Source organism: Urtica dioica, chromosome 3 (genome assembly GCF_054948205.1).
Source record: "Urtica dioica subsp. dioica isolate 48M chromosome 3, U.dioica_male_clone48M_v1_H2, whole genome shotgun sequence".
Taxonomy (NCBI): Eukaryota; Viridiplantae; Streptophyta; class Magnoliopsida; order Rosales; family Urticaceae; genus Urtica; species Urtica dioica.
Genome location: NC_142758.1, coordinates 48,501,572 through 48,518,646, shown reverse-complemented (window position 1 = coordinate 48,518,646; position 17,075 = coordinate 48,501,572). Strand labels below are relative to the sequence as shown.

Below are 17,075 nucleotides of genomic sequence, written 5' to 3'. Positions count from 1 at the left end.
AATTGGGGTTTTTTTAGTGTTCGGATCAAAATACCTTTGAACTTCTGTTATTACCTTTTTAATTTTCGAGCTAATTTCACTTAATTTTTCTATTTATCCACAAACATTAGCCGCTCAAAAAAATCAATTGATTTTTTGCTAAACATCCATCAAAAACTTTCTAACCTACACTTTATAACGAATTTCGGGTCTTTTGATAATTTTGCGAAAAACTTTCTCGTTAGTAATTTTAATTTATTTGTTATTTGTATCTTCTATTACATGCTTTCGAATCTATTCTCGATAAAAAAAAAGTGGTGCTTTATATTTGTATAATTGTGCTCAATTTTATATGCGGGCAATAACTTTTCGTTCATTTCAAGAATAATGTACTCAATCGGGTTTTTTTTAAGGATATATATAGAGAGAAAATTGGATTTAGTTTGATTTTGAGTCGTCAAATATTTATAACTTCACAAAATACAATTGTAATATATTATAGTCAATGATAAACACATATGTCATTAGCATTCCTATGGTTTAAACTTTACAATATCACAGATTGATCAATCACATATAAATTCAATAACTAAAAAAAATCAGTTATTTGAGATCCTTTGTTGCTTAAATATCGATTCAAAGCAGAATGTGCATAAATCGAATCAATTGATTCCTTACATGTTTTTATCATATAGGATTGACTAATTGTAACAAATTATTCTAAAAATTAAATAAATCAATCTGAACGGTACATATTATTCATCCGAATAAGCGATCCAACGGTGCAGAATAACAAAGCCAACCAATAAAAAGTAAAAAAAAAAACCCAAAGTGACTTCATTGATTTATCCTTACCTTGTCGTTCACATTTGGGTCTATTCACTTCTCACTACACTTCACACTGGTGCTATCGATCATGGCTTCAAATTCCATTGCTCTCGCTCTCTTCTTCTTCTTCACCCATTTCGTTTCGCTTCACGGTAAAAGAAAATAATATATATTTTAATGGTTTATTTGTATTTCGGTCCCTGAATGTTTGCCATATTTTTTTTTGGACCCCCATGCTTTCTCGTGCTTACAGTCTCCGCCTCCGACGCCGTAATCGAGGACGGCTACGCTGTAACGACGGTGATCGACGGTCCAAAATTGAAGATAAACCCTCACGCCGTGATCCTCAATCCTGGACCGTCCGATCTGGTGATCCTCGACTCCACCGGAAGTGCCTTCTACACCATTCCGTTTCCGGTCTCCCAGGGTACGGGATTCTAAATTAAAGACGCGAATTTCATCAATTTTCTACGACTTTTTTTTCTTTTCTTTTGATTATTTGGGGGTTTAGGGTTTTCATGAGAAATGTGATAATGGCAGATAGTGTAATTAAGCTTCTATTCGGGGGCGAGGCTGGGTATAAAGACGGCGAGCCCGGTTCGGTCCGGTTCAACAGGCCTCGGAGCTTCGCTGTTGACATGAGAGGGAATATTTATGTTGCTGATAGAAACAACAATGTGATCAGGAAAATCGCAAGTTCAGGTTTTTATTTATCAATTGCACTAATTTTTTTTAGAGGTGATAAATCAGAAAAAAAAAAAAAAAAAAAAAAAATGACTGAATTTTTTTTTCTTTTTTTTTTTTTAATAGGAGTGACTAGTACTATTGCTGGCGTGAACAAGATTACCGGCCGAGCCGACCACGGAACGCGACGTTTTCGAACGATTTCGAGCTGGTTTTTGCGGCCGAGATATGTGCTTTGCTGGTCTCGGATCATGGGAATCAGCTAGTTCGGAAGATTGATCTCAAGGCCGAGGATTGTAAAAGGGACTCGGGCTCAGGTAATGGTGAGTATAGTGAGTCGGGGTACTTGCTCGGTGACTTAACCTGAGTTGCAAGAAATGATTTTTTTTGCAGTTTGAACCTAGATTAGAATGCCGATTGTCCGGGGTTCCATTTTGTGACGTCCACTTGAATATATTTCTTTTTTTTTTAATCTAAATCATTGCTGATATTTTAGATTTTTCCAGAATTTTGGCAATTTTCGATAATGGAACAAAATTATTGAGTTGCCGGGGGTTCCATCTTGTAATGTCGATTTTTTTTATTTTATTTTTTTGCCAAATTTCCAAATTTAAGCTGGTTTTTACCCAAATCTATTTATTTAAAAAAATCGTCGATATTTTAGGTTTTTGCCAGAATTTCGGAAATTCTTAATAACGGAATGAAAAAATGAACATCGGATTGAAGGGAAAAAATGAAATCCCTATTTATAAACATTGGTTTGCAAACTTTGTACAATGAAATTTGTTGATGTACCGAGGTTTTTCTTTGCAGGAAAGTTGGCAAATTCGATCTGGGGTACAGCGATCGGAGTGGCATTGTTATTCGGTTGCGCTGTCGGGTTCGTAGCTAGACCTTACGTCTTCACTCATGTAAGTCCATTTTCTTTTTTGCTTCGAACACGTTGATTCGTCCACAACGATATCGGTTAATGAAAAAGGCCATGGCTTTTGATTATTAGACAGCAAGGCGCGAGGATCAACGGCTTCAGCGAGACATGGAAGCTCTGCCTAATGACCAATCCATGGAAGCGAATAGCTCCGACACTCTCCTCCGCCACCAGAAGCGCAATTGCTAACTTCTTTCTGGTGTGTTCGTTCTTCGACAGCCTCTTGTTTAGGATCGATCGAGTTTCGAGTGAGCAACAATCACCGCCTCTGCTTGATATAGATAAACTTTCTGATAGTAGTTATAGTGGTTTTAGTATTAGAGAGGAGGAAGTAGTATCGGAGAAGTACGCTGATCAGCTCAAGGATCTGATACCTTTTGATGGAAGATCGGGTTCTTCGAACCCAAATGAGAGCGATGAAATCGGGTGTGACGTTGATTTATCCAACTCTTTTGCGGATCGGACGTTGGAGAGTATGATCAAGAGTAATGTCATGTATTTCTCAGGGGTGAGTGTGACCAAAGAGACCTCTAATTTAGTCAGAAGGAAGTGATTTTTTTTTGTGTGTGTTTATAATGTAGATTTATGAAACACCTTTGTATTAGAGGGATGTTGTATGTCAAGAATCTCTCCGTAACTAAGTATTTTACTTTGCTAAAGTCATATATCATAAGGTTGAAAAAATCTATTCCGAATGTTTGTATTAGAGGGATGTAGTATTGTCAAGAATCTCTCCTCCGAAACTAGTATTTCACTTATGCTAAAGTCATATATCATAAGGCTGAAAAAAACTATTCCCAGTGTATTTTATGATCAAGTGTGAAAAAGAAACTGGATAAATTAAGTTTCGGTTTTTCTCACCGTTATAAAAAAAAAAGCAGGTGCTCGAAATATATTTTATGATCCCATGTGAAACAAAAACTAGGTTTTTCAATGCAAATAATTGATCTTTCTACGAGTAGTTCGTTGGTCTATAGTTTTTTTTTTTTTTTTGCTCCTCAAATGAATATATTAATAAAAATCAAAGGTTTAGATTACAAGAATAGCGCAAAAAAGAAAGGCCGGCTTTCGCTTGTTGTAGATTGTGGTTTTAGGGGTATTACCCGACTGAGATCCACGCCTAAAAAAGAAAACCATATCTTAGATCTGAGATTCAGATATGAAGAATAAATTCAAACCACTCCGATTAAAAATCGGGCGGTACAAAAGCCATATCTAATAAGTGATTATTGAAACATAATTAAAAGATAAAGCAAAACATAAAGAAGAAAATAAAAATAAAAAATACATTTCCTTAGGTCGATAGGTCTTCCATTAGTCTAAACTATCGGAGTTTCCCTATCCCAGGGGAGGCGATGACGCCGAATATTGAAAACTCAAGTCTTAATTTTTTTTTAGAGAGCGCGGCAAGAGTTTTTTGGAGATTAGAAAATAAAATATCCTCTAAGCTAGTGTTTTTTTGTCGCAATAATAATCTTTAAATTATTAATTTTATGGGACTATAAATCTATAACTACATTTTTAGGTGGCCTAAAAATATTAAACATATTTGCATCTAAGTTCTAACTAAACATGGGCGTCGGAATCGAAAGGGACCAAAAATTCTGGTTCCGACCGTCCATTGTAACTTTTACGCAAGTTCTGGTTCTGTGGGGACCGGAACCAATACTTCCAGTTTCGTGTATAGGACGGAATCCTAGAACAACCCGAAAGCATTTGCTTCCGATATTTTTCGCTCTTTTTTTATCCGATAAAATCGGGTTGTTGTATAGAATCTACAGATAACCAATAGCCTAAATTACATGTATATCATGTTTGCCGCTGTGAACTATGCATTTTTTTTTCGTTAATTGGTTTTTTTTTTATCTTCTTTCCTTAACCAGAAATTTTCAACTTTCAAATGAAAAGTTTGGTTCCCGACAGCCGATATATTCGGTCCTTAACAGTCGGAAGCTTTTTGTTCCATGAAAGACCGCAAGGGGCATTCGAACGGAAGTGGAATGACACTTCTGTCCGAACGTCCAGGTTTAGTTCTAACAATAACCATAGAAACGCTCCAATAAACAATCTTGGATTGTTGGAAGTGAAATATTGTGTTAATGATTTTTTTTAAAAAAATAATGAATATATCATTAAAGATATTATTATAGATATTTTAAGTTAATTATGCATTGAATTTCATTAAATAACGTTAGATATTTATGCATTAAATAACGAAAATGACAGGGCTTTGGTGGAGTACAACGACAATGTCGATGACGGATTTGGCGTTACTCGAGTCTCCCTTGTTGACGGTGGTCCAAGATCCGTTGGATCCTTGTCTTCGTGGTGGCCTAAGCCGCGATGTCCTTCATTTTTCATGCATAGAGTTAGCCTGCCTCCACTATCCAATACGGGTTTTCTCTATTTAAGTCGAAAAACCATCTTCTTCATGGTCATTAATCCGCGATTACTGAGATCTTATTTTGAAAAAGTCTTGACTATGTACTCAATTTTTAGTGCTTTATGTCATTTCCTACCCGTTATCCAAAGGGGGCACAAGATCTTCGATCACTTATACTTGTATTAACTTCGACTTAGGTATGTGAAGAATTTTGTGCTAAGATTATAGGGTTATTAAGTTATATAACCACACGGAAATAGTGGATTGAGATATAGCTCACCTTTGGTTAATTTCTTGTAAATAGCCAAGTAAACTTATTAACAGATTAATAAAAGCCTTATTTAACACGACCAAACATATATTTTAGGTAGTTAATAGGCTGTCACGTATGCAAATTGACTATTTACAAAATATTTACTAAATGTTGACTAATTTACAATTCATATAGTTTAGGAGTCTTACGTAGCCAATTTTTTGAAGATTATATTCTCGTGTATATCTAGCTCTGGTTGTTTTACCCTATTTCTCTAATTTTTCAAAGAAGAAATTTATAAAATAGCATAGTGAAAAAAAACCTAGTTACACAATACACATCACTTGATTGAATATTTGCGCTAAAACGCCATAGAAAAATGGACAAAATTTATCAAATGTAGATATTTATTTTGAGGTTGAGCCTAGAATTGCCATAAGAAAACAAAATTCCATGAATTTCTTAAGAGCAGTACTCATTTATGTATATTTTGAACAAACGGCCTTAATTATTTTAGACCAGATTTAATAGAAGAACCTACCTATACTATAGCCACAAACTTATAAAAATAAAAATAAAAACCCATCCAAAACTTACTAATCATGTCCCATATCCGTTGCTGTATCCATTGAATCGGTACCGAATGTTGTGGTGATCGAAGACGGGATCGGAGTAATCGACGGGCTGAACGGCCTCGAGCCTCCGTCCCCGCGGCCGCTCCTCCTCCTGGACCGCCCCGAACACGATCTCCCGCCCCGGCTCGAAGTAACAGGTGGCGGCTCGTGGCGGCCCGGGAGACTCGTATTTCCGGAGATGGTGATGATTTTGAATTTGATTCTGATTTTGGTCGGCGATGCCCTCGGAGGTGTTGTTGTTGTAGAAGATCCGGCTCTGGCGGAGCTGGTGGATCTTCTCGGCGTCCATGGACATGAAAGGGTAGGTCTTCCGCGGGGTCGGGGTGCGAGCCTCGATCGCCGGAGGTGGAGGCTCGTCGGAGTCGGGGATCACGAAGCTCTCCTGCGGCGGCCATGAGTAGAGCTGCTTTTGGTGGTGGTGGTGGTGGTGCTCCGGCGGGGATGTTCGCCGGAGGAACGGGAAAACTCCTCCGAGGATGTCGGTCGCGGAGGTTCCGGCGTTGACGAGGAGCTTCGCGAGGGACCCGAAGAAGCCTTCTTCTTGCTTCTCCAGCTCGTCGTCTGTTGGGATGAGAGGCGGTCGGAACGATTTCGAGGCTGGTTTTTGGTACGCTTGGGCTATCTTCTCCTCGGGTACGATTTGGTCCTTCACAACCAAAGCAATCAAACACAAAGATTAATTTCAAATCGATGGGTTTTTTTTATCAGTTTTCCGGTCTCCATTTCCTCAAAGATATGTTGACAAGAAAAATATACAAATCACAAAATACAGGCGAGAGGAGAGTACACACATTCTGGGACGGGCTTATTAAGAAAACCATAGGAAGAAAAGCCAATAAACATTATTATTAATAAACTAATGTATACACTTAAAGAAAATATTTCATAAGAAATAAAGGTAAAATTTAAAATTCTCTTCCTCTCTCTTACTTTTGAACAAAGAGTAGTAGGAGGGAAAATTTTGAATCAAGATTTGAATATCCTTCGTGACATCATCAAGCACAAAAAAAGGCTTTGAAACACTCCTATTGACAGCTCTACACCGTCCAACAAGTACTACTACATATTTTTACTATAGTTCGATCCACTCAACTTCTTCTAATCACTTTTTTATTTTATTTTTGTAAAACCCGGTTTCAGAACATAGCTAGAAACTCATTCAAAAAATGTGTGCCGTAAAGAGAGTACTCACATTCTGGGACGAGACGATAGTACCGACTCGGCGTTGCAGCAATGCCAACATGTAACCGAAGAAGCCGGCCCCCAAAAGCATCGCGATCCCTGCAACAACAACAGCGAAACAAGAACAGCGTAAATATCTGTAGCAGAACAACAAAACCCGGCTGGGATTTTTTTTTTTTTTCCTTATTCTTTGCGTACCGAGAGGGAAACCAGTTCCGTATTGATAAGCGCAGTCATCAAAATGGAGTTGAATCTCTCTGATGGCCTTGTTCCCTCTGTCTATAACCAGCAACGAGCAACTGCTTCCGATGTAAACCACATCGAAGTCATCCGAGAATTTCGCATCCTCGCTCGGTCCGTCTACGTGCCCGCCACCTCGGCCCCATTTTCCTCCGGCGATCGTAGAGATTCCTACAGATAAGAAATTTTATTCGTCGTCACTTTTGACCAAAAAAAAATATAAACTTGATGGCTACATCGAATTGGCCTTCAATTTGAGTGGTAGGCCAATCTAAAAAAATATATAAACTTGACGGCTACATCGAATTGGCCTGCAATTTGAGTGGTAGGCCAATTTCTCGAACAAAACTGGAAACTTACTCAGTTTTATGTCAATTTAAAACATGATTAAATCAACAAAAATTACTACTTTACCCCTCTTGATAATATAATCGCCCTCTGCAATTCTTCTACTTTTTTTTAATGCGAATACTCATATCAATGTCAAAAGACTCCACTCACAACAGTACATTCAATATTTAATCAAACATAAACAAAAAAGCAAAAATAAAAAACATATGTACTCATTCACCAAATTTATGCCAATAAGGTAGCTATTTTGTTTATATCCGCCGGGGACTTTAGGAAATAAAAAATTAGCTAATTTATAAGAAACAGAATTAGTATAATTAGGAGTGTTGTTAGTCTATAAAATAAAAGCTGAATTAATCCTCTAGGCTTATCCTTTTGGGAGAGTAACATCTCTATCGAATACCCTGTTTATCAATGGATTTGATCATTCTTATCAGAGAGAGAGAGAGAGAGAGAAGAATTTCACCTGCATCACTTAGCTTCCTAATCGCCATATTCATCGTGTCTGCGATATAAACGTTTCCTCTGTCATCGACAGCGATCCCTTTCGGGTGATTCATCCGCGCATCTCTCGCCTTCCCGTCCACATGCCCGGCATACCCTTCTGCGGACCCCGCTACTAGTCTCGGTCTACTATCTGAAAGAGGTGACAATGTTCGGCAAAACAGGTCAACAGTCAAGCAAGTACTAACGAGAGAGATTGACCAAGTTCTTCAAAATCAGATACAGTGTGATGTTTTTAGCAAGAAAAATCTCCGAAAACCGATCGGAACAATATGTCAAAGAGGCTAACAAAAAGAAAGCTCAGAGTTCTTCAAAATCAAAACCTAATAAACAAGACACCAAATCTGCTACAAGATTACGTTCATTCAAGTACTAAAAAATAACCACCCATTACAAAATATATGCAAGGGTGTTCTAGCTAAATAGCCAGTTAAGAAGAATGTGTGACGTCAAAATTCAAAAAAATGTGCGAAAACTAGGTGTCAATAATTTTTTTAATCCTGTCAAAAAAAAAAAAACAAGATACAGTGCCAAAAAAAATTTGTAAAAATCAGCATTGGCTATTTATCTAATCAATTAGTTCCAAATTGCAATTTTGCATAATTTTATATATAAAATTGTCTTGTAAAGCCTGAGAAAAGATTGGCCAAACAACAAAATACAATGCGATGTAATACCAAGTACCAACCAGCAAATAGATCGGCAACATGTGCCAGTAGTAAGTGAAGGACTTAGAATGATCATTACCGATGACCATTTACATATATATATATATATATATATATATATATATATATATATATATATATATATATATATATATATATATAACAAAACATTTATATACATATATATATATATACTTACAAAGGGAGAGAGACGATGAGATCCTATAGAGGTTGCTATTTGCAGAGTCTAATACGAGAAGCTCTCCGTTGGGAAGAACTTCAATGGAGTGAGGTTCGATTCCCAGCTTGCTTCCATCGAAAACAGTCTCCACATTATACCCACTCTCGAACTTCATCAATGGACGACCAGTTGTAGCTACAAAGAATTATTCATAAATATTATGAACAAACAAACAAATATATTTTCATATATAGTCTTTGGAGTGAAGAGATCTGCCTGAACCTGTTTTGGTGGTTGCTTTGAGCGACCAAATCGATTTCATTGCCATAGACACAGCATTCGACACTAGACCATTCACGATCTCTGAAACCAAATATAATAACAATAAAATTAACACCGATCACAAAATGAAGGTTTTCGAGGTTATTTTGTTTTTTGGGATAATCGATTTGCTTACTTGCTGGAGCATTATTCGAAGCCGATGAGACGCTTCCAAGGAAAACCAGAAGAGTGAGACCTAGAACATGCACATTGCGATTCATTGCTCGTTTCATCAGAGAGAAGAAGAAGAAGAAGAAGAAGAAGAATGGGATTCTTGAGCTCTCACACCATTACGAAAAGTCTAGAAAGTGAAAAAACCCATTTCTGGGTTTCGGAGAAAAGGAAACAGTGGGGTCTCTCTGAGTGTGCTCTCAGTGAAGAGTGTGAAGAGATGAGAATGAATGAAAAAGTGACAACAAAAATGAAAATAAAAAATAAAAAAGCGAGAGAGAAAAGCAAAGAAGAAAGCTGTGTGTCAATGTGTGCGCGTGAGAGAGTGAGAATCTCATACTCTTTAACTTTTTTTTATTTTTTATTTTTGTTTCTCTTTTTTCCAAAAGAAAAGAAAATGGTCTAAAAAGAGATTTACATTTTTTCGGTTCATTAAAAAAATGTTTCAACAGTAACACATTTATTCTCTTACCTGAATCCTGATTCCTAGCTATGTTCTGTGTTTGTTTTTCAAGTGTTCATTACTATATTTACTTATTATTTTTTTATTTGTTAGTTTATAATTGTTTTTGTGAATTTTTTTTTTTATTAAAAAATTTAAAACCACATGGTAGGTGATTTAATAAAGCATTTAATAGGGACAGAGGATAGTCAAATTACAGCCTTAGAGAGGACAAAATGTACAAATCGGAGGCTTGTCATTAATCAAGTGTTACACTTTTTAATATTATCTTATCTTAGCTATTTATTTGCAGCAAATAAACAGAAACTAAAAGATTTATTTTTACACTTTTTCCGGATAGTAATTGAAAATTGAAAGTTGAAAACATGCATATATGACGTAGTGTGTAAATATAAATGTTAAGGACTATTTTAACGTCATTCAGAAATTAGAATCAGAATCAGAAAATGGAAGTAAATATTTTTGGTTTGGAAAACAAAATATTAAATAAAGGGCCGGCTAAAGAACTAGCCAAAATGACACCCCTACTTTAAAATTATAGCCAAACTATTAACATATTTAAGAAAATAGCCAATTTATCATGACAACATTCCAATATTCCAATTATACCCTTAGGTTAATATTATTAACTATAATAGTAAATAATATAATCCATAACAAAAAAATTAGTAAATCTAATTAACAATAACGAAAACTACATTAAATCTTATTTGTCGTAACAAGAATAATAGTAAATCTTATTTACCGTAACAAGAATAATAGTAAATCTTATTTACCGTAACAAGAACAATAGTAAATCTTATTTACCGTTACAAGAAAACAATAAATTTTATTTACCGTAATAAGAACAACAGTAAATCTTATTTACTGTAACAAGAACAAAAGTAAATTTTATTTACCGTAACATTTTGTAGCTAATCTAACATGAAAAGTATCAGAGATAAGGACTAGTTAATCTAACAGTAAATACGATTTACTAATTATTTCCGTGAACAATCGAGGACTAACAATCCGACAGTAAATCATATTAACCATTGAGTAAATTATTTGTTTCTATGGTAAATATGACTAGTTAATCTAACAGTAAATACGATTTACTAATTATTTCCGTGAACAATCGAGGACAGTAAATCATATTAACCATTGAGTAAATCATTCGTTTCTATAGTAAATATAACAGTAAATCCGATTTACTACATATTTTAACAATAAATATAACAAAAATTCAAAAGTTCTAATCCACAATGTGCTTTCGGATCAGAAAATTCAAATGAACGATTAGTCAAATGAAAGACATTCACATTTAATCATTAAAATTCCTAAACCTGAACGAAGAAAGGGAAATCGACTAACCAATAAAGAATGTTTGATTTCGAAGCTAAATCAAGTTACTACGAACGCGAATCAAACATAAATGAAATCAATCCTAAAAAGAGAACTGATGGTAATTGACGTGAGCTACGAGAGCCAAAGCTGGTCAGAAAGTTTGATTTCTAACAAACTATGAACACGAATCAAACAGAAACGAACTCAAATCTTGATCTCTTCGATGGCCTTGAGATTCGCTTCGCGTTTCGCCTCGGCCTCGACTTTCCTCGCGTTTGTCGCATTCGCCGAGGCCGTGCTCTCGGCCTCCTTAAACTCCGCTCCCCTCTTCGCCGCCTCGGCTCTCCGTCTCAGAGAATCGAATGCCTCCACCGAGAGCCTCACGTTCCTGGCCAGGGACATAATCGTCATCTCCTCGACTGCTCTCCTTTCCTTAGCCCTAGCCTCATCGGCCTCCGCCGCAGCCTCAACCAAGCTCATCTCTGCCGCGGCTTTCCACTCTCCAATCTCCTTCTCCGCCACCTGGACGCCCTTCGCCACCTCATCGCACTCCCTCCTCGCCCCCGCCGCCACCTCACCGAGCTTCAAGATCTCGAATAGTCTCTGCTCGTCGCTTTCTCTCGCCCCTCTCGTCTCCTCTCTCGCTGCCTCGATTTCCGAGATCGCCGCCTTTATCTCCGCCCCGACTTGCCTCGCGGCCTCAACGGCCGTCCGGTGGGCCTCGAGCCCCGATTTCCGCAGGGCTGACCGTGGCCGTGATGATGATGATGAGAAGCCTGAACGAAGAAGACGACGAGGAGGAAGAGAACGAAGATAAGAGAAATCGCAGTTGCAAGAGACGTGGGATCTAAATCTCGAATCGGAGGCTAAGATGAATCGCGATCGAGACGGGGGATCTGGTGGCCATCGACAGAGGCTTCACTTTCGAGTTGGACGAGCTTCTGCGAGCTTCGGAGTACGTGCTTGGGAAGAGCGGGCTGGGAATCAGGTACAAGGTCGTGATTGGGAACGAGATTCCGATGGCGGTCCGGCGACTCGGCGAGGGCGGTGATTAGCGCTACAAGGAACCCGAGGATGACGATATTGAATCTCTGTTTCTGTTGTGTGGTTTGCTGTAGAAAGAGGTAATAAGGGTAATTTTGGTATATAAAATAAAATTGGCTATTCTCTTGAATAACTGGATAGTTAGGCTAATATTTTAACGTTCCCCTTAACAAAAGGCTAGTTACTTAGAAATCTCTTAAATAAAACCATCGCTATATAAAAAAGGACATGATGGCTTAGATTGGTCACCCAATTGAGTGATTGACCCTAATTGTGACGTGTGATTAAGTTCTAATTAGCATTCTAGAGAGAGAAAAAGAAAGAGGAGAGTAAAATAATTTTTTGGACTCTGATGGGCCTGTGGGCCCAGAGGGAATCATTGATGGGAAAGGCTGGGCCTGTGAAAGACAACGTATACGCTAAGAGCAAGTTGGCCTTTTTTATTGATAAAAATAAAAATAAAAATAAAATAAAATAAAATAAACTGGCTTTTTATATTTTTAAAAATTAAGTCCACGTGATACTCCCCAAAATTGGTTCCTCACACATGGTAGCATGCATATATTTAACTATTTTTCAAGGATAGAATCTTGAAGGAAGAGAAAAAATCTGTAATACTCCTAAAAACTTGTAGAATAAATTGTATATTTGCCCCCTGATTTATGAGCTCACTTCAAAATGCCCCCTATCTTTTTAAAACTATTTGTTAACCCCCTGCTATATAAAAAAGTAGCAGTTGGGTCATTCCGTAAAAAAAGTGGCTCAATCGTCAGTTAAATAATCACATGGAACGCACGTGTTCTGGTAAATAAGGGTAAAATCGTTATTTTGGCAATTTTTACTGATGTAAATGCTAATCAAATTTTTTTGTTTGAGTCCTATTTGTTGTTCTTCGTTTTGGTTATCAGAAGAAGTTTGTTCAGTACAATAATTACACAGCTGAAGATGGTAAATAACAGTTGATTCTTTGAGGCAAAATTCATTAATATTAGTGTTCATCGGTGAAATTCTTCGGTGTTTGAAACCGAGCGAATTCGGGTCGACCTCGCCGCAGCACTCAAACCTGACGCCGTCGCCGTAAATGGATTTCCAACCCAACCCTAAACCCTAATTTGAAGAAGATGAAGTCGCCACAGCATTGACTCAGCCGTCGAAGTTGTTTTCATTGTGGCATCTGCCAGCGAGCCGCCCACTTTGGAAATGGGTTTGATTTTTCATCCGACGCAAGGGAGCTCGTCGAACCCAAAAGACTCGACGAGGGCGTTGAAATCGGAGGCGGAGTTCACCGAAAAGCCCATAAAGAGCACCGCCTCTACATACAGTAGATAGAGAACGGAGAGGCGGAGACACCAACGCTGATACCCAGATTTCACCGGAGCTCCGCCCCTAACCTTACCTTGTGGCTCATCCAAATCTGGTCCGACTCTAGAGAATTGTTTTCAATATTTAATTTATTTTTATTTACATAAATTTGTGAATTTACAAAAATAACCTTCATTTAAGTATCATTTGATGCACACGTGATCATTTAACTGACGGCAAATTATAAAACTTAGACGGAAGGACTGTATCGACACAAAACATGATATTGAGGGGCAAAGATCAAGTTTTTATATTACGAGGAGTACATTGTTACAAGGACTGTAATTCAGGGGGCAAAATTGTCATTTATTCAAACTTGTATTATAAAAACAAGAAGCTTCATCGTTCAAAAAAAAAAAAAAAAAAAACAAGAAGCTTTAGTACATTGAAAATAAAATCGAGCTATTCCAATATGTCTTGATGCTTGAAATTCCTTTCTTTTATTGCTTCCGCTATTTTGAGTGATTTATCCAACTTATCTTAATAAAGAAAGGCTCTGTTTCGCTAAAATTAAAAATAAAAAATAAAAAAATCGAGCTATACATAGAAGCAAATAAACATTTTTGAGAGATGGACATTCACAATACTTAACTCATTTTTTTTGTACCGAAATTTTTAAAAACATTTTTTGTTAAACTCGTCATAAAATAGAGCATTTTATGATGACATTTGTCATACAAAAAAAAAACATTAAAAAATTATATTTCTTAATGTAAATTTTTGCCTGATATACTGACTTGGACATGTGGTATGGAAATGAAGTGGAATTCCTTTCCTTAACTTCAATTTAAAGGAATGAAAATTTTCTTACGCTGCTGACAGTGCCTGGAAGGAATTATTTATTCCGGTAAACAAGCGAAAATCAGTGGAAAGGGTACGGGAATGTTTCTTCCATTTCTTCCATCCATTCAGCCTTTGTTTTATTTTTATTTTTTTTAACCCTGCCTTTTTTTTCTTTTATAAATATCACCATCATTCACATTATTCCCTCACAACCTTCTCATATATACTCTTCTAATACTCTCTTCAACTACAACATTCTCATATATTTATTTTTAGAGATTTGTTAATACATAGCCTTCATACATGGGGGAGTTTAAAATAATAACCAAACTATGACTTTATTTAGGTAAATAGCCCAGACTCATCAAAAAGTCCAATAATACCCTTTGCCCACATCTTGTTGCACATCTCATTTCGTCAGTGCCAAGACCAAAAATCTGAGCTTCACAAGCGAGCGAATTTTCTCGTTCGTTCAGACCAAATCGGAGCTCAATTTACAATCCAACGAACTCTCTCCTCTCGATCGTCCACGCCGCGCCATCAATGCACTCAAGCAGTCGCGGTCAACGGCGAAGATGATCAGGAGCTCCCTGATCGACCCCCGACGGCGGAGCTCTAATAGATCTGGTCGTACCGGTGTCGGACCGCGCGGCGAGGGCGGCGGAGGCTGGGGCTCTGCTATGTTTCCCGCTGACGAAGATCGTCGTGGATTTGGATTTTGATCTGATCGTGTTGATCCCTCGGCACAAATGTGTTGATCTGATCGTGGTGCAGACGAATTTCTTCGCCGGAGGGTCGAGCGGGCGCAAGATCGTCCACGATCTAGGGTTCGACTGCTCTCCATCCTAGACGCCTTCGTCGACGACCTCCTATCCATCCTCGAAGCTCTCTCCGTCAAGAGCTACTTCTACGTCGACCACTCCGTCTCCGGCATGATCAGAATCCTCGCCGCGATCCGCCGCCCTGACCTCTTCGCCAAGCTCGTCCTCATCAGAGCCTCGCCGAGGTCTGAAATCAATCATCATTTTTGTTTTGTGTTTGTATTTTGATTGTGAATCTGTAATTGCAAAATAGGTTTTTGAACGACAAGGAGTACCACGGGGGATTCGAATTGGCGGAGATAGATAAGGTATTCTCGGCGATGGAGGCGAACTACGAGGCCGGACAGTGGGAGCCACCGCATCTGTCGTCTGGACCGAGAAGAGACGCCGGAGAACGAGAGGTTGATTTCGGAATTGGGGCTTTGTGATTCCAAGTATTCTTTGAAGATCTAGAGGTGTATTAGAGTGGTTTTTATGCTCAATTATGTGGAGGATTTCATGATTTTTGGATTGGTGGTGTTTTGGTCTCAGGATTGTTTTTTTTTTGTTGGCCGTGTAAAATAGTTGGCCATGTGGTTTTGGCTGGGAATTCTGAGATGATGTGTTGATGTTATGGATTCGTTTTTGGCGTTTGAAATTGGGTTTAAATTGGTTGTGTATGGAATTTTGGTGATGAGATGGTGATTTGGCCGTATGGTTGATTTGGCCATGTATGGCTGATTTTTGGCCGTGTGCTTAGGTTCAGCCGTGTGTCTGTGTGCTTAGGTTCAGCCGATATAACAGTAAATCGGATTTACTGTTATATTTACCATAGAAACGAATGATTTACTCAATGGTTAATATGATTTACTGTCGGATTTTTAGTCCTCGATTGTTCACGGAAATAATTAGTAAAACGTATTTACTGTTAGATTAACTAGTCATATTTACCATAGAAATGAATGATTTACTCAATGGTTAATATGATTTACTGTCGGATTTTTAGTCCACGATTGTTCACGGAAATAATTAGTAAATCGTATTTACTGTTAGATTAAATAGTCATATTTACCATAGAAACAAATGATTTACGCAATGGTTAATATGATTTACTGTCGGATTGTTAGTCCTCGATTGTTCACGGAAATAATTAGTAAATCGTATTTACCGTTAGATTAACTAGTCATCATCTCTGATACTTTTCCTGTTAGATTAACTACAAAATGTTACGGTAAATAAAATTTACTTTTGTTCTTGTTATGGTAAATAAGATTTACTATTCTTATTACGGTAAATAAAATTTATTGTTTTCTTGTTACGGTAAATAAGATTTATTATTGTTCTTGTTACGGTAAATAAGATTTACTATTATTCTTATTACGACAAATAAGATTTAATGTAGTTTTTGTTATTGTTAATTAGATTTACTAATTTTTTTGTTATAGATGATATTATTTACTATGATAGTTAATAATATTAACCTAAGGGTATAATTGGAATATTGGAATGTTGTCATGATAAATTGGCTATTTTCCTAAATATGTTAATAGTTTGGCTATAATTTTAAAGTAAGGGTGTCATTTTGGCTAGTTCTTTAGCCGGCCCTTATTTTTATTATAAAGTTTCCAATTTCATTTTCATAAATTATTTAGTATATAGTCTTAATATATAATTTTAGTAAAAAGTATCTTTTTCTCCAATTTTTTTCTTCTTCTTCGTGTATAGTTTGTAATATAGTTTCAATATGTAATTTTCATATATAAATTTAGTATATAGTTTGTAATACTTTATCAATTTTTTAAAAACATTATTCTTCATTTTATCACTTTTACATTCTAGTCACTATTTAAAAAAACACACTACGCTTTAATCTTTTGAAAAAGTATTAATTTTTTTTAAAAAAATTATGTATGAAAAATAGAAAGTTCCGCCAATGGAGTGGAATTTTCCTTTCATACTTAGTGGAATTCTGATCAACACTGGAATGAA

General features: G+C 36.9%; 2 protein-coding genes across 2 annotated transcripts; one reads left to right on the top strand and one right to left on the bottom strand.

Moving 5' to 3' along the window:
- The first annotated feature begins 797 nt into the window (after positions 1-797).
- Positions 798-3,114, top strand: LOC149403374 (NHL domain-containing protein). The gene is given in 7 exon segments (XM_089608844.1): positions 798-959; positions 1,061-1,234; positions 1,348-1,509; positions 1,618-1,665; positions 1,668-1,808; positions 2,305-2,402; positions 2,496-3,114. Coding segments are annotated over 7 exon segments (1,164 nt in total). The 5' UTR covers positions 798-895; the 3' UTR covers positions 2,973-3,114.
- A 2,330-nt stretch (positions 3,115-5,444) lies between these two features.
- Positions 5,445-9,652, bottom strand: LOC149403373 (uncharacterized). Its single transcript, XM_089609190.1, has 7 exons — positions 9,274-9,652; positions 9,099-9,179; positions 8,835-9,011; positions 7,930-8,100; positions 7,071-7,283; positions 6,883-6,971; positions 5,445-6,336 (listed from the first exon to the last, which is right to left on the bottom strand). The coding sequence occupies exons 1-7, from the start codon at positions 9,368-9,370 to the stop codon at positions 5,656-5,658; spliced, it is 1,509 nt and encodes a 502-aa protein (XP_089465316.1). The 5' UTR covers positions 9,371-9,652; the 3' UTR covers positions 5,445-5,655.
- Positions 9,653-17,075: the final 7,423 nt, after the last annotated feature.